General features: G+C 43.0%; 1 protein-coding gene across 1 annotated transcript in view; it reads left to right on the top strand.

Moving 5' to 3' along the window:
* The window catches only part of shank2b (SH3 and multiple ankyrin repeat domains 2b), a 334,629-nt gene that overhangs the window by 153,099 nt on the left and 159,004 nt on the right, over positions 1-22,526 (top strand). The window contains exon 10 of the mRNA XM_026194263.2: positions 6,302-6,368. Coding sequence (XP_026050048.2) covers positions 6,302-6,368 — 67 coding nt within the window. The remainder of the gene's footprint in view (positions 1-6,301; positions 6,369-22,526) is intronic.

The following is a 22,526-nucleotide window of genomic DNA, read 5'->3' as shown; positions in this document are numbered from 1 at the left end:
TGTCTCCCAGAGCCATGACTCATTGGCTCAGAGAGCCTGACTTGAGTGTTCACACATGAACGTGAGCTTGAAGCAATTTATCATTTTTGTTTAATATGTTTTTCAGGAAATGTTGAGGAGCACGAGCATCCATACCTCCAGAAATAAGTTGACCGTTTGTGTTCATACAGATCAACCCCTCCTAATGACACTCCTTTACCTCCACGTCATTTGGGTGTTTTTTCAGAGCTCGTTTCTTAGTTAGTTTCTTTGTACTTGTTTTTTAGCCTTTTCCCAGCTTATGTTTTGTTAGTTTAGTCTTTGTTGTTTTCTGCCTTTGTTTGTAGTTTTGTTCAGGCCCATTTATAGTAGCTTTTTGGTCCATGTGCAGCAATAGCTTGGTTAGTATTGCTGGTCAAAAGCAACTATGTTCTGGTGAGCTTTGGACTCTTTGGGCGATTGCTGCCCTTTTTCCACTGATTATATAAGCTGGGCTTAGGTATTAAGTATCAAAGTATCAATTAAAAGCTATTAATTTGAGATTCTGGAGGAAAATTTGTGTTGGAAACGAAATGCTGAGTAAAGTGTCTTATTTGAAGATGCTGAAAGAAGTGTGTATTGTATGTTTAACTCTCAGTGTAGCTGAATAAATGAAAATAAATTATTCCCAGAGCCACTTGATTCCATTAGCAAACCAGAATTTAAATAGTAATTAGCAGAGGTGTAAATGTGTAAATACAGGTGATGGGACTGTATGACTATATTACAGTGGGAATCAGGTCAGAAACATTAATGTCACTCTAGACTTTCAAAGCTGTCAATAAGTGATTCTAACCTCACATTTTAACCTAGATGCTAAAAGATCTTTTGACCTTGAAATTACCTAAAAGCCTAAATGGAAACAAGGAACATATGCTGTTCCAAACAGCTGATCATTTATTGATAAAGAAAAACCAATAAGACAGAGGTTTTAGGGGGGACATATTTTATCCTATTATTACATTGCTGATGGGCAGTACATGTCTCAGTGCTTCAAACATCTTACAAATACATTAGGTTTGGCTACCTCATTCTAGGTCATAGTTGAAATGACGTCTTCATCTCTTTTCTTTGCCTCATCTCTTCCCATCCAACAGTTTCTCCTCAAGAACAGGCTTTGACAGATTTGTCACAGTTTGTGGCATGCGCTCTGGGAGATCCTCAGAATGAGTGGGCAATCCAGCCAGCATTCAGCACCCCCTCCCCCATCTCCTTAACAGGAAACATCACATTTGTTACCAAAAATATGAGCCTAAATTTACATTCAGTGACTCACATCTTATTTAAAAGCAAGCATTTTTCCCTTTTGTATCTGAATGCAGGTTGATAACAGAAATGTGAAAAGGAGTCAAAGTGGTGTAAAAGATTTCCTTTTGAAATTCCTAAGTGTGTCTCAAAAATGCTCTTTTTTGATTCATATATATATAAAGAACAAAAAAGGAGCACAGTTTACTACTTAAGCCAGCAATGCTTTGATAATACACATGCTCACTCTTCTCTTCTTTACTGAATATTTGTTCTCAGAATCAGAGGAGGCACACTTATATAATGCTTCTAGGCTTCTCATGAAGTGTGTGTGCATGTGTGTGTGTGTGTGTGTGTGTGTGTGTGTGTGTGTGTGTGTGTGTGTGTGTGTGTGTGTGTGTGTGTGTGTGTGTGTGTGCATATGTGCAGCGGGAAAATGAATCTGACTATTTTTACTGCCGTGAGCTTGACTCCAGCTGTACTGTAAACCTGTAACACTCAGCAAGCACTGTGCCTGCAGAGCTGACTGTAAGCAACAGCACGATAACAGGCAGCACGATCTGGGTCACTGACAGTGTAACAACCTGTTTAACCAGCTCAGCAAGAAATCGCGTTACTGCCCTCTGGTGGCCACATACAGATCACACTTCTGTGTAATGAAGTCCACTGATTTGAACGATTGAAGTGACTGTAATATACAAAGAATAAGAGCAAGACATTAGAAGAAAATAGTGCAAGACACCATGATGTTATGCCATCCACCGGGTCACCATTTACTTACTTGTTGACAAGATAAGAGTTAAAAAGAAATGAAAAGCTTTTCCAGTATTGTAGGTAAGTTAGGACCCCAACTATGAACCTGAACATTAATTATTATCAAATGAAATATTTATTTTTGAAGGATGGCAGTCTAAATGAAAGTATGTAAGTGGCATTTGCACAACAAGAATTGTCAGCTTTTATTTTGAATAATGAGTCATTATGTACGCAGAGCCACTGAAAGTGTATCTAGAACAAAAATGCAGGAGTCAAATGCTCTCAGCTAAGAAGACAAAGGGGGAAAACCAAAAAAAATAGAAGAAGAAAAAGAAATTGTACAACCTAAAGAGCAACTAAACTGAAGGACTATTTTTCACTGAAGAGGGCAAGTCAGAAAGTTTGTAAGGAACAGTTACTGAAGACCAGTGTGAACAGAAACCGATATCTGTGCAGATGCCTGAAACTGACTTGAAGATCAGCCAAATGTAAGTTGGATAAGGTGTTTGATTTTTATGGATCAATTCTGAGAACTTTCAATCACACTTCATATTTGTCAGTTTGAAGAATGAAGGTCAATATTAATTTGTGGGCTTGACAGTTTGTTGTATTATCTAAACATTAAAGCAATTAAGATAAATACACAAAAATGTTACAATATGTGGTTCACGTCACTTCTCCAAAACTCTACCTTCCGTTTCCATGAGTAATGGTGCAATCGGTGTTTTTTTTCTTTTAACCCTCCGAGCTCTGAGCCACCTTAAGTAGGAATGCTGAAGATTTAGAGTTAGTGCTTCAGTCAAGTTTTCGGATTGACAGAACTACCTAATTCTCACATGGTCAGAAAATTAAAAATCACAATATTTTAACACTGGGTGTCAGCCTTTTTGGTTTTTTCCCGCCCAAAATAAGATAGGGTTATGGCCAGGATGTCTCATCACCACAAATGACAACTCATGGAGCTAGTGCTTGTGCCTTACATGATAAAATTTCAAAAAAGTCTCATTTCAGTTGTAGCTTTAGCTTTCCATTTTTAACAGTAAATGCATCAAGAGAACCACAAACGGGACTTATGGACAGGTATTAAGTGAATATTGACTTGAAATATGTACGTATACTGATCAGACATAATATTATGATCCCCTTCCTAATATTGTTCGTCCCCCTTTTTCTGCCAAACCGGCCTCGACTTGTGGAGGCATGGACTCCACTAGACCTCCACTAAAGGTGTGCTCTGGTATCTGATGCTCAATTAAATTGAGATCTGAGGAATTTGGAGGTCAAGTCAACATCTCAAACTCATTGTTGTACAGGGTGGGCCATTTATATGGATACACCGTAATAACATGGGAATGGTTGGTGATATTAAAGTCCTGTTTGTGGCACATTAGTATATGTGAGGGGGCAAACTCCTCAAGATGGGTGGTGACCATGGTGGCCATTTAGAAGTCGGCTATCTTGGATACAACTTTTGTTTTTTCAATAGGAAGAGGGCCATGTGACACAAGTTATTGGTAATGTCACAAGAAAAACAATGGTGTGCTTGGTACAAGTTTCTGACCACTTATAAGATGTGTTCAATGTGCTGCCCATTGTGTTGGATTGTCAATGCAACCCTCTTCTCCCACTCTTCACACACTGATAGCAACACCGCAGGAGAAATGCCAGCACAGGCATCCAGTATCCGTAGTTTCAGGTGCTGCACATCTCGTATCTTCACACCATAGACAATTGCCTTCAGATGACCCCAAAGACAAAAGTCTAAGGGGGTCAGATCGGGAGACCTTGGGGGCCATTTAACTGGCCCACGACGACCAATCCACTTTCCAGGAAACTGTTCATCTAGGAATGCTCGGACCTGGCACCCATAATGTGGTGGTGCACCATCTTGCTGGAAAAACTCAGGGAACGTGCCAGCTTCAGTGCATAAAGAGGGAAACACATCATCATGTAGCAATTTCAAATATCCAGTGGCCTTAAGGTTTCCATTGATGAAGAATGGACCCACTATCGTTGTGCCCCATATACCACACCAAACCATCACTTTTGTTTTTCCAACAGTCTTGGAGGGATCCATCCAATGTGGGTTAGTGTCAGACCAATAGCGGTGGTTTTGTTTGTTAACGTCACCATTCACATAAAAGTGTTTTGCCCATTCTGCAAATTCTGTGCGCCGATCTGGGTCATCCTCGTTGAGATGCTGCAGTAGCTGGAGTTTGTAAGGGTGCCATTTGTGAGTAGCTAATATCCGCTGAAGGGATGTTCGACTAATGCCACTCTCCAGTGACATGCGGCGAGTGCTACGCTGTGGGCTCTTGCTGAATGAAGCTAGGACAGCCACTGATGTTTCTTCATTAGTGACAGTTTTCTTGCGTCCACATTTTGGCAAATCCAACACTGAACCAGTTTCACGAAACTTAGCAAGCAGTTTGCTGACTGTAGCATGGGAGATGGGTGGTCTCGTTGGGTGTCTTGCATTGAAATCTGCTGCAATGACCCGGTTACTGCGTTCACCAGATATCAACACAATTTCCATCCGCTCCTCACGTGTTAACCTCTTCGACATGTCAGTGGCTGTGAACAAAGAGAAACTTGTAAATAATTCATGAAAGAATAAAGTTACGTTGAAACCAAGCACACCATTGTTTTTCTTGTGACATTACCAATAAGTTTGATGTGTCACATGGCCCTCTTCCTATTGAAAAAACAAAAGTTGGATCCAAGATGGCCGACTTCTAAATGGCCACCATGGTCACCACCCATCTTGAGGAGTTTGCCCCCTCACATATACTAATGTGCCACAAACAGGACTTTAATATCACCAACCATTCCCATGTTATTACGGTGTATCCATATAAATGGCCCACCCTGTACTCTTCAAACCATCGCCAAAGTATTTTTGCTTTGTGGCAGGGTACATTATCCTGCCATCAGGGAATACCTTTCCAGTGAAAGGATCAACATGGTCTTCAACAATGCTTACGCAGATGTTATGTGTCAAAGTAACGTCCACATAGATGGCAGGACCCAAGATTTCCCAACAGAGCATCCTGGTGCCAGGTGTTCCCAAGGTAAGTGACGCACATGCATCTGGCCAGCCAAAAAATGTAAAAGAAAACGTGGTTCATCAGAGTAGGCCACCTTCTTCCATTGCCCCATGGTCCAGTCCTGATGCTCACATGTGATGCTCCCATTGTTGGTGCTTTCAGCAATGGAGTGCGGTCGCATGGGCACCCCGACCGCGCTGCGGCTATGCAGCCCCAATCCACGGTGATTTCTCATACCTTTCTATCAGAACGAGCTTTAACTTTGAGGCAGTTTGAGCCACAGTTGCTCATCTGTTTTATCCGACCACACAGGAAGCCTTTGCTCACCACATGCATCAGCAAGCCTTGACCCTGCCACTGGTTCACCATTGTTCCTTCCTTGGACCACTTTTTATAGATGCTATCCACTGCAGACTAGGACCACTCCACAGATCTGCACTTTTCTGATCTAGTCGTCTAGCCATCTCAAACTCAAACTTGCCCAGTTTTCCTCCTTCTAACACATCAACTTTGGGAACAGCTCTTCACTTGCTCCGTGTGTACCCTAACTACTTACAGGTGACATAATAAACAGGTAATCGGTGTTATTTCCTTTCAATGGACACAATGTTATGTCTGATCAGTGTATGTGTGTAATAGGTAAGTAGATTCCAGGCTTCTCCAGCTTGATCTTACCAATTTGAAGGGAAAAAAAGATTCTCATTATTGTGATTAACGCTTTTTCCTGCTTGCACTTTTGTAATTTTCTTCTGTTATGTGTTCTTGCTTTTAGAGACAATCATTTGTGGTTCCCTTGTGAATTATTCTGTAAGAGCCTCATGTTGCATGGAAGGCCAGGAGTGAAAGAAAGCATTCTTATGTTTAGTCATTAATAAAGTAATTTATTACTTGATAATTTATTGGAGAGTAAAAAGAAGGATGATGAATATATATTTATAAATGAACTATTTATCTGTCTTTCAAATGGAAAAGAAAGGAAAGAAAACATTAACCAATCAGAAAGCTCCTAAGATCACACCATATGGCTAATTTGCATTGCTTTTTTTCACAAAGGACCAAAATGTCAGTTAGTTTATCGTCATGTAGTTGCTTCATTTTCACGATTTGTTTCTCAGAGCAGTTCACAAAAGGCTACTTTTGTTTTAAAAAAATCCACGTGTAAATTCTTGTGTTTCTTTTTCTCCGTCTCACACTCACTCTCTGTCGTGTCTGTGCTTGGCTGTTTCTCTCACCAGGTTGCCATTATTGCTGGAAACTTTGAGCTTGCTGAGCTCATCAAGAACCACAAAGAGTCTGATATAGGTGAGTAACAAAGAAGCATATTTTCTTCTCCTCAGTCCAACCGCATCTATTTTTCTTCAGTCACCAAGTGCATATTCCCGAATCTCTCTTGGGATACATTTCAAATCCTCACATTTGGTTAGATCCTCCTAAATGACTTATTTCAATAATCCCTTCCACTGGATTACAAGATGACTGCCAAAGGGATGAAAGTGTACGTTTATGTCAGGACAATCCAGGGCTGTTTGAGCCAACACAAAGGATCAATACTTTGGTCCAGGGAAGCTTTTCCTGGATCAAATCTGGTCAGTTTAGAGGTGTTAAATAATCTGTGTGCTAGCATTTGATAAACCCGGTATATGGGTTTAACTTTTATTTTACTCTGATTGTGATTATTTTAGCTTGTAAGATTTCTTTATTTTATATATATTTACTATTCTAAGATTCAATTCAATATTATTTATACAGCGCCAAATCACAACATAAGGTTGTAAGGTAGACACTACAATAATACATACAGCAAAAAACCCAACAATCATATGACCCCCTATGAGCAAGCAGTTTGGCAACAGTGGGAAGGAAAAACTCCCTTTTAACAGGAAGAAACCTCCGGCAGAACCAGGCTCAGGGAGGGGCGGGGCCATCTGCTGTGATTGGTTGGGGTGAGAGAAGGAAGACAGGATAAAGACATGTTGTGGAAGAGAGACAGAGGTTAATAACAGATATGATTCAATGCAGAGAGGTCTGTTAACACATAGTGAGTGAGAAAGGTGACTGGAAAGAAAAACTAAATGCATCATGGGAATCCCCCGGCAGCCTACGTCCATTGCAGCATAACTAAGGGAGGATTCAGGGTCACCTGGTCCAGCCCTAACTATATGCTTTAGCAAAAAGCAAAGTTTGAAGCCTAATCTTGAAAGTAGAGATAGTGTCTGTCTCCTGAATCCAAACTGGAAGCTGGTTCCACAGAAGAGGGGCCTGAAAACTGAAGGCTCTGCCTCCCATTCTACTTTTAAATACTCTAGGAACAACAAGTAGGCCTGCAGTGTGAGAGCGAAGTGCTCTAATAGGGTGATATGGTACTACAAGGTCATTAAGATAAGATGGGGCCTGATTATTCAAGAACTTGTATGTGAGGAGCAGGATTTTGAAATCAATTCCATTGCTGGCATTACTCTGTGTCTATAGCGGTGTAATTGCTACAGATTTGCTGTCTTTGTATGGTACTTCAGCTAACTGATGCATTTAGACCACTAATGGAGCTCAAAAGAGCTGCTGGTTAATAGCAACATCTAAAACCCAAATGCTATGCCTACAGTTTTCTCCCACAAAGAGTGAGTGAAAATCCCACTAAAAGCATCCTCGTAATAAACCATCCGCTACAGCACATGCTGTCTCTGAATGCAAACAAACATGCTTTTTTAATTTTATAGAAACAAAGACGACATCATTTCTGTATCAGATTTAAATTGCTAATATTAATCCAAATATTATAAGCTTTACATTCAAAGTCAAGATGATGTGTCCAGTTTATTTTATTAGCAAATACGGTACTATCACAGTTTATTATAGTGAAATGAAAAATCATGCAAAAAAAAACTAAACAAGTAAATAATCAAAAGACTAATAACTCAAAATAACTCAAACATAAACGTAGAGTTTGTGTTAAATATTTAAATAAACCTTTGCAAAAGAAGCAGAAATAGGTAAATTATAGCCACAGTAAAACGTAGACTTCACCAAACCTACTACAAAACACTGGGAGTAACAGCCTGAAGCTGTGTTCACGCTGGAGAGGATTTGTAGCAATGAGGTGACCAGAAACCGCAGAAAATGAATCACACTCATCGACATGTTAAATAACTGCTGGAGATGGGAATTTGGTGAAAACAATGAGAGCGGTGAACCCTAGGAGCGCTGCTGGCCCTGACGGCCTCCCAGGAGCTGTGGTTAAAGCCTGCTTTGAACAGCTGGCAGGGATCCTCACCAGGCTGTTCAACCTCTCCCTGACTCATGCCACCGCTCTCACCTGTCTGAAAGCCTCTGTCATCATTCCCATACCCAAAAAGACTGGTATAGGCAGCGTCAATGACTATTAATCTATAACCCTCGTGTCTGTAGTCATTAAGTGCTAAGAGCGGATAGTAAGAGCGCTTAACCACCTGGAGAACAGGAAGAGCTGCGTGAGGAGGTTCTTCATGGACTACATCTCAGCAATCAGCACCAGAATCCCAGACTTTTCACAACCAAACTGGACCACCTTAACATCCCCCCTGCCGCCTGCCCCTTGTTCTGTATGCCCTGTACATCTACGACTGTACACCAACCCACCCAACTAACGTCATCATCAAGTATGTCGATGACATCACTGTGGTTGGGCTCATCTCTGATGGAGATGAGACAGCATAGTAGAGAACTTGTCCTGCTGGTGCTCAGAAAATAACCTGACGTTGTGGACTTCAGGAGACACAGACAGGTCCACTCCCCTCTCATTATAAATGGAGAATGGGTGGAATCTGTCTCCACCCTCAGGTTTCTGGACACCCACATCTCCATTGATTTCACCTTGACACACAACACCATCGCCCTGGTAAAGAAGGCCCAGCATTGGCACTTCCTCCGTATCCTGAGGTAGAAAAACCTGGACCGGAAGCTGCTGCTGGCCTTCTACCGCTCCTCAGTGGAGAGCGTGCTCTCCTGCTGACTGGGTGTTTGGTACGCAGGGGGCACTACTGAGAACCGGAAGGCTACACAGAAGGTACTTAACACATTGGCTGCCCTCTGCCACCCCTGGAGGCCAATCCTTGTGTCACAGGAGAACCAGGACGTTCATACGTGACCACTTGCACCCCGCTCACCACCTGTCTGACCCGCTGCCCTCTGCTCAGAACCTCAGGTTAATCAGACCCCACACCTCCAGACTCACAGACAGCTTCTTCCCCTGGGCCATTAGAACTGTTAACATACACTATCCCCCCACGCCCCACCCCTGCCCACTCACCTCTGACCTTTGAGCCATGGTCTGAGTAACTCCACTCACACAGACTCTATGCAGACCAAGTCTTTTCTTTGCACTACTTCCAGTCACTTTGCAACTATTTTGTACTCTAATGTGTGACTTTCTCTTATTTTTGTATATAAAGTACTGTATTTCTCATGTTTGCAATTTATTCCTGCTGTCTACTATTTATATTTTATTCCAGCACAGTTGGTGTGGAGCACCCACAGTTTCGTTATACACGTACAATGACAATAAAGGCGTATTCTACTCTATTCTATTCTATTCTATAAACTTTTCTCAACTTGAGACAAGCGACTACTAATGAGAGGGAAGAATATTGCCGTTTGACATATAATCTTGTAGTGAATACATTAGAATGTTACGTAGACAAATAGAGCCTCAAATGTCCAGCCGTCAGTTTTCAAGCAATGTGTGACAAGAAAATCTGTTCCAGTGTGCATGCAGCTTGAGAACTGTAGTCTTAGTTTGCCAGTCTAGAGTCACAAGACTTCCAAAGGCCCACCAGCCGCCTAAGAGGTTTAGAGGAAAAACTGCTTCCCTTTAAACATCTGAAAAGATACAAAAGACTGTAACCAGCCTCTGCTTGTTTGCAGGAGTTTAAAAGGGGAAATTTCATGATTTACTGGAGTGAGCATATTAAGTCATTAGTATTGGATAAAATCCTCACACTGAACGCCTTTTGAGGCAAGAGTCCAAGACATGACAGTGACAGGCAGGGAGTGGACCGGGAATGCAGGACTCAGCAGAAAGACTATAAAACCAAAGACCACTGCTTTATTGCTGGTAAAAAGGCAGCAAAACACAACAGGTAAAGCCGGGCAGGGTCAACCAGACAGAGACTACACACACCATGAGGGACAACACAACAAAGAACAGAGGGAGACGCAGGAGGGCGACTAAGGGAAGCAGAGACACAATGTGTCACTACAAACCATGTGAGAATGTTCAGCCCGCTCACTGACCAGATGTGTCTCGGTTGACAGCAACAAAAGTAAACACAGGTGGTGTATCCTGGACTTTTGGAGAGCACCGAGAAATTACGTTGTTTTCATGGCTAGCTGCTAGCTCGTGCAGACCTTTGCACATCTAGAGTACCTCGCCACATTTAGAAGAAAAGCAGCTCTATAATTGGTTAGGGTTGAGGTCGGATTCACACCATAAACGAACTGCTCTGGAGTGTGTGTTACTGTGTTGACATCACTAACACAAATTAACCACACCACTGGGAAGAAGAACCAGAGCTCTCAGACTAACACGCGTTTTACAGACTGGAACTGGGATAAACAAACATGGAGACTGGACAGACTGGGAGACAAAGGGACACAACACAGAGAGATAAGCACAGGGACAGGACTACAAACATATTAACTAGACAAGACAGGGAACGTAGAGAGCCACCAAAACAGGACACAGAGAGACCAGACAGACACGGGAGCATGACCAGAGAGACAAAGGACAACACAGAGACAAGACTGGGACAGACAGGACACAAGAGGGGCACTCACATAATAAAACAAGAAATCAAAAAGTACGAAAATAAATAATGAAAACTGAGAGGCAAAGGAAAAAAGGACCTCAAGATTAACCGAAACAGCAGCAGAACATAAGTTAACTCAAACCAAAAGTCTATAACAAACTCAAAAGCTGGACCAGTGATGACCCCAGCATGATCTGACATGTACAAATAGTTTACTATAACAGAAAACAATGTATTGTTCATATTTACATGCACTGTCACAGCACAATAAGCCGCTGCTGTCACATTGATTTTGGAAATGATTTATTCCAACATAAGTGAATGTCGATGTGCTTTCACACATAAAATATTAAAGCTGAGTGAGCCTTCACTTTGTGCAAACCCAAATATAGCAGCGATCCTTAGCCTGGAATGCTTGATAAGGTGGAATTACATAAAATGGCTTCATAGAGATATGTAGTGTAAAAGGCATAGCATTATTTCTCCATCTGTGTGTGTGTGTGTGTGTGTGTGTGTGTGTGTGTGTGTGTGTGCGTGTGTGTGTGTGTGTGTGTGTGTGTGCGTTCACGTGTGAGGGAGGTGAGAAAGATGAGAACAATTTTTCACGAACATTCAAACATGATAAGAAGTATTTTTTGAACAAATTCCATGTTTTTTTTTCCATCTTGCCATCTCTCTATCTATTTATTACCTTTGTTGCTTAGTTGCCACGCTGGAGCGGCAGATTGGTGAAAGCAACAGACTCTGCTTCAGTTTAACACCTGATAAAGTGACATTTTCACTTTTCAAGTGAAGCAAACAACCACAAATCATTTACAGCTTCAACATATATTTAATCGTATCTTAATCTGCAATGTCTCTTCTTTGATAGAGTTTTTGCCTGTTTGGAACACCCAAGCTGAAATTTTTTTAAAAATGTAGCTTGTTTTAGTTTCTGAAACTGTTTCTCTGGTTAAAGCAAAACCCAAACCCTGTACAGTTGTGGTGACGGGGTGAATGCTATGAGGTTAAATCAACAACTGAAATGAGCACTAAGCATCACTTGGATAGTGACTCTGGTCTTTAGAGTAGTTTGTGCAGAGCGCAGATAGCTCAGGGATTAACGGGCCTTAGAGAAAATGAGAAAAGATGAACAAACAAACCAAAAAATAAATAAATAAAAATACAACAGAGAACAGGGGAAAATGAGGTTGAGAGGCAGATGAATGGAGAGAGAGAGAAATCTAATCTAATCTAAAGATGTAATCCTGCAATTGTTGACCTCTTCTCATGGATGCCACCCATCAGTGAGCAGCCTGAGCACAGCAGCGACCCGGTGAAGGTCTAAATGAAACACGGCAGCGAAGCAGGATTACTAACAAAGAACCTCAGCACTGTTGACATCTGCTACCTCCCCACCACGCCCTCCCTCTTCCCCTTCATTCACACCATTTCTTACTCAACCTTAAGCGCTCAGCTACATCTATGAGTGGTAGCTAGGATTGGCCAGTCAGTCAGCCTCAGATTTCGGGTGTGTATTTATCTGTTTTCAACTCCTGGGGGACACTTGAGCTGTGGACTTTGGGATGGGACAACTGGATTGGATACCATGGGTTCAGCCTGCTGCAGAGGTTGGTGCCACACCCACTCTTCCCATCTTTTGCTTCCATCCTTTACTCACATCCTTGATTCCCATGTTTTACTCCCTTAACCTCTAATCCCAAGTTCTTTGACTTAAAACACACACACACACACACACACACACACACTTGGAGCCCATTCAGAGCCCAGCTCTCCCTCTTTTGTCTGGCACAGCTTGTATCATGTTGAGTCGCTTGCTGGCTATATGCAGATTTAGTGCATTTTAATGTTGATCACAGAGACTGTGTGTGTGTGTGTGTGTGTGTGTGTGTGTGTGTGTGTGTGTGTGTGTGTGTGTGTGTGTGTGTTAGATTCACAATCAGCCCTGTGGCTTTTACAGATTTTCTTGCTTACTCGGTGCAGATGATGTAACAGTTCAGCTACACAAATCTACCACTGTGTTACGTCATTTTCTCCATACTTCGCTGCATTGTTGAAGCTTGACTAACAACTGGGGCAAGTGAATAGAAACAAAGGCCCAAGACCCTGAAATGGTCAAAGTCACATAGTTTATCTGACACAGTGTTTTAAAATATTTAGCACAAAGGTAAAGTATTAACTGACATTAAATGACAAAAGCATTTAAAATGTGATTATTTCAAACAACTGACACATTTCCATCTTATAAAAAGACGTTTAAAAAAAATGACGTAGTCACCCATACGGATCACTGCACGTTAGTGTTTTTAGTGTTTTTCTGCAGGTTAATCTGTGAGGCTTGTTTAATTATAAACCTGTACATAACAACTAGCTTGGCATAGCTATTAGCTTAATTGTTAAATGAATCACTACTAGCTTGGGTTCTTTATTCACCCTTCCCATATTTACCTGTTAGATGTGTCAAATGTCTAGATGTTCCTTAACCTGCTTTAGTAATATTGATACCTGTACAAAAAACGTAGCTCTGGAATAGCCTTTAGTTAGCTAGACCCCTGTAGTCGTGTGGGCATAGCCACCATTAGCTGTTCCCCAGCAGATTGGGGAAATCAGCCTGGCTGGGTGACCGAGAAAGTGTAGCTCTAAACAGAAGACCCTGGAATACCCCACTCTGTGGCACACCTGCCAAGGCAAACACTGTCATCAGTGGTTATACTGGTTATTGGTGATTCTATTCTGAGAAACATGAAGCTAGACACAGAAGCGACCATGCTAATCATCTTCCAGGGGTAGCAGTGCATTGAAGGAACCCTGAAACTGCTGGCAAAGGATAAACAAAGATTTGGTTAGATTATAATTCACGTTGACAGCAATCACACCTACAGCACGGTATTTGGCACCACTTTCATACTGACTAATGAAGATGTTGCCATGAGACATTTTTAATAATGTTACTGGATGTGAATCAACATCTGATCATCATCAATTTTCTCAAGATCCCCAACAACACTGGCTGAAACATCCACAAAACACAACTGTAGATGATTTTAATCGATAATTCCATCTGGATTAATCACTCCATCAAACCTGTTGCTGATTGCCTGATTTTCAGTTCATTTCTTGTATAATTTGGGAGCTTGGCAGCATTTTCTTAGAAATGGATTCTTGACAATCATTTTCATTTTCATACCATACATTCAGATTCAGTTTGTGATCAGCATTAGTTGTGTGGCTGAAGCTACCCTGCATACCACATTTGCTAGAACGCATGCATTCTCTCCCGCCCCGGCGAGAGAGAAGAGGAGAGAGAGACAAACAGAGCGTGCTGATCAGTGTGCAGCTGATCCGCCTGGCCGTGACAGTACCCCCCTCCCCCGACGGGAGCCTCCCGGCGACCCCCAGGCTTGTCAGGGTGAGCCACATAGAACGCCCGCACCATATTCCGATCCAGGAGGGCCGCGGGATCCAAGAACGCTCCTCCATCCCCTAGCCCTCCCAAACCATGAGTCACTGCAGGCTGCGCCCCCGGCGCCGGACATCCATGAGTCTCGAAATGGTGAAAGCCGGGTGGCCATCAATGACCCGGGCGGGTGGAGGGGGCCTGGAAGGAGGGCACAGAGGACTAGAGAGGCAAGGCTTCACTTGCGACACGTGAAAGGTGTTATGGATTTTCATATTCCGGGGCAGTTTAAGACGGACAGAGAAAGGGTTAATCACAGAGTCGACTTCAAAGGGACCGATGAAAGTGGGAGACAGTTTCTTGGATTCAGACCTGAGTGGGATGAATCTGGTAGACACCCAAACCTTTTGTCCAGGTGTGTAGGTAGGTGGGAGCAGGTCCGGTGGCGATCCACCAGGCGCTTGTTGCGTTCCACTGTGCGGAGAAGGGCAGCCCGAGTCACTCTCCAGGCGCGCCGACACCTCCGAAGATGCTGTTGGACAGAGGGAACAAAGTGCTCGACAACTGGGAAGAGTGGCGGTTGATAGCCCAGGGACGCCTCAAAAGGGGACACACCGGTGGCAGAGGAGGTAAGGCTGTTATGAGCATACTCAATCCATGACAGTTGCTCGCTCCAAGTTGACTGGTTAGTGGACACCAGGCACCGGAGAGCTGCTTCGAGCTCCTGGTTGGCACGCTCCGTTTGACCATTGGTCTGTGGGTGGAAACCAGAGGAGAGACTGACCTGAGCTCCGAGGGCACTGCAGAACTCCTTCCAGACACGTGACGTAAACTGCAGTCCTCTGTCTGACACAATGTCCGAGAGGATTCCATGGAGGCGAAAAACGTGGTTAGTTAGTAGCCGGGCGGTCTCTAGAGCAGTGGGAAGCTTAGGGAGGGCGACAAAATGAGCAGCTTTGGAGAAACGGTCCACAATGGTGAGAATGACAGAGTTACCTGACGAGACAAGCAGACCAGTGATGAAGTCAATAGCAATGTGTGACCAGGGGCGGCTCGGAGTCGGCAGAGGTTGGAGGAGGCCAGAGGGTGGTTGATGGACGCTCTTGTTTTGAGCGCAGGTCCCACATCATAGTTGCTCTCTGCGGAGGTGAGAAGGTGTGAAAAGTAGGCACAGGGGTGAAGCTTACCACCTTGCTGCTGGGAAAGCACCGCACCCACTCCAGCGTCCAAGGCGTCCACCTCTACAACGAACTGCAGGTTGAGGTCAGGTTGGACGAGGATGGGCGCCGAGGCAAAGCGGTCTTTTAGATGAACGAATTCTTGTTGGGCCGGTTCATCCCAGCAGAAGGGAACCTTGGGAGAAGTGAGACGGGTCAGAGGCAGGGCAAGTTTACTGTAGTTGCGAATAAAGCGACGATAGAAGTTCGCAAACCCCAGAAAGCTTTGAAGCTGTTTACGGTTAGAGGGGGTCGGCCAGTCAACAACGGCTTGAACCTTCGCGGGATCAGTTTTGAGGTTACCTTGGTCGATGATGTGGCCCAGGAAGGAAACAGTTGAGACATGAAACTCACACTTCTCCCCTTTAACAAAGAGACGATTCTCAAGGAGACGCTGAAACTTGCCTGACATGGCGTTGGTGGTCAGTGACGGAGCAGGAGAAGATGAGGATGTCATCCAAGTAGACGAAAACGAAGTGGTCAATGAAATCCCGAAGAACGTCGTTCACGAGGGCCTGAAACACAGCTGGTGCATTATTGAGACCAAAAGGCATTACAAGATATTCGAAATGGCCCAGGTGAGTATTGAAAGCCATTTTCCACTCATCCCCCTCCCTTATTCTCACCAGATGGTAGGCGTTGCGCAGGTCCAGCTTTGAGAAGATAGTGGCCCCCTGGAGAAGCTCGAACGCGGAACTCAGCAGAGGGAGGGGATACTTGTTTTTAACTGTGATGGCGTTGAGGCCACGATAGTCGATACAGGGCCATAAACTCTTGTCCTTCTTAGTGACAAAAAAGAAACAGGCGGCAACAGGTGAGGACGAGGGACGAATGAGACCCGCGGCAAGGGATTCATTGATGTATCTCTCTATGCTCTCACGCTCAGGTTGGGACAGGCTGTACAACCTACTGGTCGGAAGTGGTGCGCCTGGGAGGAGGTCAATCCCACAGTCGTACAGCTGGTGAGGGGGAAGGGAGCGTGCCTTATCCTTACAAAACACCTGTGGCAGGACGTGATAAACAGACGGCACGGAGGACAGATCTGGCGGTTCGGAGATCGCTGAATTGGTTGGTGGGTTCATGGCGGGGGTGGCGGCTTTTAAACAGGACATGTGACATTCTTCCCCCCACCCCGAAATACTTTCTTTTCTCCAATCAAGAGAATGAGTCTCGAGCCTAATCATTAACGTGACTGCAACCATCAGACGAGGAGGAGACTGAGAACAGGAGACCTCACCCACCCATACACTCCTCACTACTGGCGGGTGCTGTCTTTTGGCCACGACGGGCAATCCGTGGCAATATGGCCCTTGTGGCCACAATAAAAACACTCACCGGCCCTCCACCGACGATGCCGCTCCTCGGGCGACAGTCTGGAGCGGCCCAGTTGCATGGGCTGTTCACTCTCCTCCATGCTGCCCGATACTTGATTGACCGTTTGCTTGCTTGCTTTACTTGACCGTTTCTTCAGCCAAGGTCCAGAACTCGACCGAAAACTCCGCCATACTCCGCCTTCCCTGCTTCAAATTCAACAATCTGTGGGCGGCCGCCTCTGCTCTGGTGCCTCTTTCAAAAACACTTTTAAACTTGGTGAGGAAGTCCTCGTAAGAAATCTCAGGGGCTGTTCTTAAAATGGCTTGCGCCCAGTTCAATGCATGCCCACGTAATAGTTGAACAATAAAGGCAATTTTGGCCCCGTCAGTCTCATACGTTCTTCGTAACTGTCGGAATTGTAACGTGATCTGGGTCAAAAATCCAGCACATTTATGGAACTCACCCGAGAAAGGCTCTGGCGCTGGTAACGATCGCTCCGGAGGCTCAGCGGGAGCCGGCGCGGAGGAAACAGATGGAGCGGCCGCTGAAGGGTCGGGAGCCGGTAACTGAGGAGAAACAGACGGAGGTGGTGAGGGTGGGCTTACCAACGGTATGCGTTGAGCGAGGGCTTGGGTGAGCGCAGCCAGCTGTTGGTTAATGTGCTGTAGCATGTGTTTGTGGCGTTCCAGAATTGCCTCCGGAGTGAGGACGGGTTGCTGGGTGGGGGTTGAGTCCACTGAGTCCATGATGGCTGGATCGTTATTGTTACAGTTTGGAGGAGGACTCAAGCGCTGCGTGAGGGAAAAGGGGCTCCAGGGAAGTCCAAGGGAAAAGCACGCGTTCTTCATATCATCCACACACACGATCACTGGCTCTCACTCCAACACTTCCCACTCGGGAATCACATGGGGGGAAAAATCCAGGGAGCTCTGTAGACAGGGAGACAGGGTTAAATACAACGCACAAAGGAAACACACTTAACTCGACTTGCAGTAGCTTGGCTTCACTAACGCGTGGTAGACAACGATCCAGCAACGAACAGCAGTCACCTCCTGGCTTAAATGCTGATCATCTTAATGAGACCCGAGGGCGTGAACCCACAGTGAGTTCCGCCCTGGCGAGAGAGAAGAGGAGAGAGAGACAAACAGATAGAGCGTGCTGATCAGCGTGCAGCTGATCCGCCTGGCCGTGACAAAATTAACAAATTGCCAAATCATAGTTAACAAATTATTATAGATTTTTTTTACAGAGTTAAGTTTCTGTGGCGGTGGTGTGGTCCCTGGCTCAGCTGCAGGGGGGGAGTGGGATGGTGAGCTCGAGGGGGCGGTGCCAAGGAGGCTTGGAGGGAGAGGTGGAGGTTTCTCCCTTTATATATAGTGAAGGCGGAGACCAGAGGAGAGTGTGTGTGCTGAAACGTAGAGCCACATGTGTGTGGCGCTTCAATAAACAGCTCGCAAGCATACAGCATACCAGAGTGTCGGGTCAATCTTTACAGTTTCCATAGATACTTTAGATTTTACCAAGAATAAAAATGTCTGTTTTTCAAAGCCTGTAGGTTTTTATTCAGCTTATTATTAAAATGAAGTCCGTCCATGATATTGTTGCTCTGGATCTACTGACATCATTTAAACCTGGTCTTTGTCTCTTCAGCTAGTCTCTCCTGTCAAAAGACAGAAAGAAAAAAAAAAGTACAGTGGGAGGGACCCAAACACAAATAAATTGTTTTAACCCAATTTAAACCTACACCCAACTTTTACCACCTCCTCCAACCAAACAAACAAAACCTGGCCCCAAATTTTGTTTTGTTTTGTTTTGTTTTGTTTTATTTTAGTTTAGTTTAGTTTAGTTTAGTTTAGTTTAGTTTAGTTTAGTTTAGTTTAGTTTAGTTTAGTTTAGTCACAAGGCTACGGCCCTAAAGGGGAAACCAGGTTTTCTGGTGTCATTATGAGGCTTAAGCTAACGTGACGTCACCTTTCAAATGTTACTTCTCCTGGATTGCAAAAAAGGAAAAAAAGTCAGACTGCTAAAGAGAAACCAGGAAGGAAGCAAAACCCTAAGTTGGATATAATTTTCCTGCACTGTATAATCCACCAGGAAGTCCTCTGAAAGTCTAAATTGCAGCTTGATCATGTAGCAAATAGAGTGGACTTAACAGTCGTCACTTCATTAAATTCCTTCGAGAAACTGACCACCACGACTTGTCCACTGCTGCACTATCGCATCACCTTTCCTATGCCTGTAAAAAGCCACTATTGTGCTAAAATTCCTCATTTCTTTCTTCTAAGAAAATGACAAATAGGAGCAATTTGTTGAAATATGTGCAATTATACATAGAGCAAAAATATAGTTTATACTAGCTTGAAAGTCCGTATTTGATCTGCCCACCTTTATTCTTTAGCACAGTCTGAACTCTCTTTAAGCAAGCTTTCATTAAACAGTCTGCAGATAGTTGTCCAGGCTTCTTGAAGGACATTTCAAAGCTCTTCTTTGGATGTTTGCTGCCTTTTGTTCCACTTTCTGTCATCGTAATTCCACACTGCTTCAAAATTGTAAGGTCCAGGCTCTGGGGGGATGCAGTCTGTGTGCAATTGTGTGTTTTTCTGTCCAGGTCTGCTTTTACTCCATCTGCACTGTGTTTGGGATCACTGTCATAGTGAAAAATCAAGCTGTTACCAATCAGATGCTTTTCAGATGGTATTGCATGTTAGATTGAAATCTGACTGCACTTCCCAAACACCACTGGCTAAAATGCAGCTCAAAGACCATGAAAGAGTTTCCACCATGTTTTCAGATGGCTGTAGACACTTTCTGCTGTGCCTCTCTCGTCTATTCATATTGATTCATCACTTCATAAGACCTGCTCCACTGACTATCACTACAGTTCTTGTTTTATGCCGGTAAAACTCGAGCAATCTTTGTCATTTTTTCATATCAATAAAGAAAGAAACAACATGACAAATTATGTGTGTATAGATACATTGCTATTGCCTAAATCTGCGCCTGAAATTTTCAGTGGTTCATGTCTTAAGTTATAAGTCTTTTCAAGCATTCCACTGAAAATGGTCAGGTACAAGGACTGGACTGAAAATGAGACTGAAAAGCAGACAAATCCAACGATATATAATGAAAAACTGAGCTCAAGTCCACTTTAAACATTACAAGAAAGTCTGGCTCCTTGGAAGCCGAATAGAAAGAAATGATGTGTAGTACAAGACGTTTGCACAGTACAATCGATTTTTACTGGTATTAAAGACAATACTTAACAGTCTCAGCTACACAGTCAAGTTACTCAAGAATAAATGAGTACAGTGTGTTAATACTGGAAAATGTTTCTCACCACGGGTTATGTTCTCTTTCAAACTGATTCTAAAAATGACAAAAACTACACAAAGTATTGTGAGGGTCTCTGTGGATTTCTCTCTCCATACAGCAGTAAGCTTATGTAAGAATGATTGGCAGATGGGCATATTAGACCATCCGCTGCCACAGTGTGATAATCCCACAGGGTGCATACATTGAGCAAACACACAAAACATTTTTTTAAAAATCCACAAACATCCACACGCACACCTCAACCACTTGAAGCTTATCTATTCTCGCTTTTGCTGCAGGTTTTAGTTTAGCTGTCCTTTTGCTTCCACGCTCCATCCTAAACTGCACCTGAACACAAGTCAGTTTTTGCCAAAGCCCTGAAAAAGTAATTTTAGAAATCCTTCCAAAAACCTCTGAGCTGGCTGACACACAGCAGGGTCTGTGCTGCAGGAAAACAGACATCTACTGTCAGCTGGCAAAAGTCATGCAGGGCAGAAGGGACTTGATGTTTATGCATCAGGGCTTATTTTTATGTGCACAAAGATCCCACAGTGAAGTCAGTTTATTGGTGCCCAAACTGTTTGAAATCACATAAGAAATTAAGATTTTTTTCCAATGTGATTTTCAGTTTTAACAATGAACAAGAAACCTGGTCATTTTCCACGACGCAGTCATTTTACAAATAATCACAGAGAAAATGTAAGTAATACAATTTTTTTTAGTTATGAAGACGAGACTGAAGGCGTCTGACTGATTCCTGAAACAAGGCAGTTTTTATGTTTTTTTGCAAAAATGTTAGTTTTCAGACAGATAAAAATGTATTTTCTGGTTTACATATTAAACCAATGTACTCCAGTTTAAAGTACAGCTTTATTTATGCAGCGAACATGCTAAACAAATTCTAGGAAGAGTTAAAAGCACTCAGCCCTCGGCATAAAACTACTGCTGGATTTTCTTACATTCGTACAGTCAGATTAAATAAATAAATGAACCCCTAACAATAGATGTTTAGCACTTTTTTCTGTGGTTTATAGACGCAACAATTAGCCAAAGAAAGTTCCTTTTAACCAGTGTTTACCCCCTGTGTACTTTTCCTGATCAAATTCAATTTTAAAAAAGTTCTTAAAATCTGAATTGGAAATTGTGTTTGTATAGCATTAGTGGACAGTATATACATTTATCATGGCTATATGTTAAGCTATTTCACACTTTGAAATGTTTTTCGTACTTAAAGTGCTGTATTTATTTATTGATATTGTATTATTATCATTATCATTATTCATCAGTGTGATTTATTACAGTACTACTGTAATTATGTGGAGATTTTTATTTTTGTTTATTTTTTGGTAGATGCCAAACAGGTAAACTAGTCATTAGTGATGATTTCTCACATAATTACATTCAGTGGTCTGATCTGGCATTTTGTAGTATTTTAGTAACTCTGTTCTATTAAAAGTGATTTTTGTTTATAACTGGCTTTCACAGCTCCTCTGGTATTATACCATGTCACGCTCCTAATGTTGCCAGATTAGAGTTCTTTTTAATGACAGGTTAAGAAAGTTGAGAATTTGGGGTATTTTTTTTAATACAGCCAGCGTGATTAGCACTGTGTCATTAGGATAGAGAAATACAGTCCACATCCTGACTTACCATGTAACTAAGAACTGCATGTTAGTGCAGAGCTTTTCATAACTGTACAACATCTTATTCTGCTGTTACATATAAATAATTTTGCTGCACTGAGCTTCCCTCGTGCGCATAATGTATTTGATTACTGTGTTTCAAGGAGTGATCAAAAGATGAGAGCCATGAAAATCTAAACATTTCATTTGGCTTAAGTCTGACTGATCTCTGTTTTTAATAATAATTTCTCAAACATGTCAGAATCTTCTACCACAAAGATTTGATTCTGCTCTGACGTGCACTGTGCACCCTGATTTCACCACCAACCTTTAACTGGTCATGAGAATGAATTTCATACCAGTGATAATTGTAGGTGATGACATGTACAACTAAGCAGTGTTCGGCTGAATCGTTTGCAAGCTTGAAGATGAAATGCTGGGCAAAGAGTAAGAACAGGACTCTGCTCATCAGTTTTTTCTTCCAGTATTCAATGATACTGGATTCCCAGTCTGGTTCCCCAGACTGAAGCTGTTAGTACTGGATTCTAATGTAAAGGCTGATGGCATTTGAAGGAGACCATGCAGGTAATTTTTAATTTGTTTGTTTTTTTGGCCTATAGTCTTTGCATCATCATCACTGGCCCACTCACCATATTTGCTACCTCTTGACTTCACTTCCCAAAAATGAAAATTTATTTGAAGGATTACTTTTTTGCCACACTGGAAAATCCGGCACCCATCACAGAGGCACAAGTACAAGGGGACATGATGGGGCTCTACTGAGAGATGTAAAAATAGCAGCCACACTGAAAATGGTC

Source organism: Astatotilapia calliptera, chromosome 1 (genome assembly GCF_964374335.1).
Source record: "Astatotilapia calliptera chromosome 1, fAstCal68.1, whole genome shotgun sequence".
NCBI lineage: Eukaryota > Metazoa > Chordata > Actinopteri > Cichliformes > Cichlidae > Astatotilapia > Astatotilapia calliptera.
Note: the sequence above shows the minus strand (reverse complement) of the source record. Positions and strands in the feature narration are given on the sequence as shown.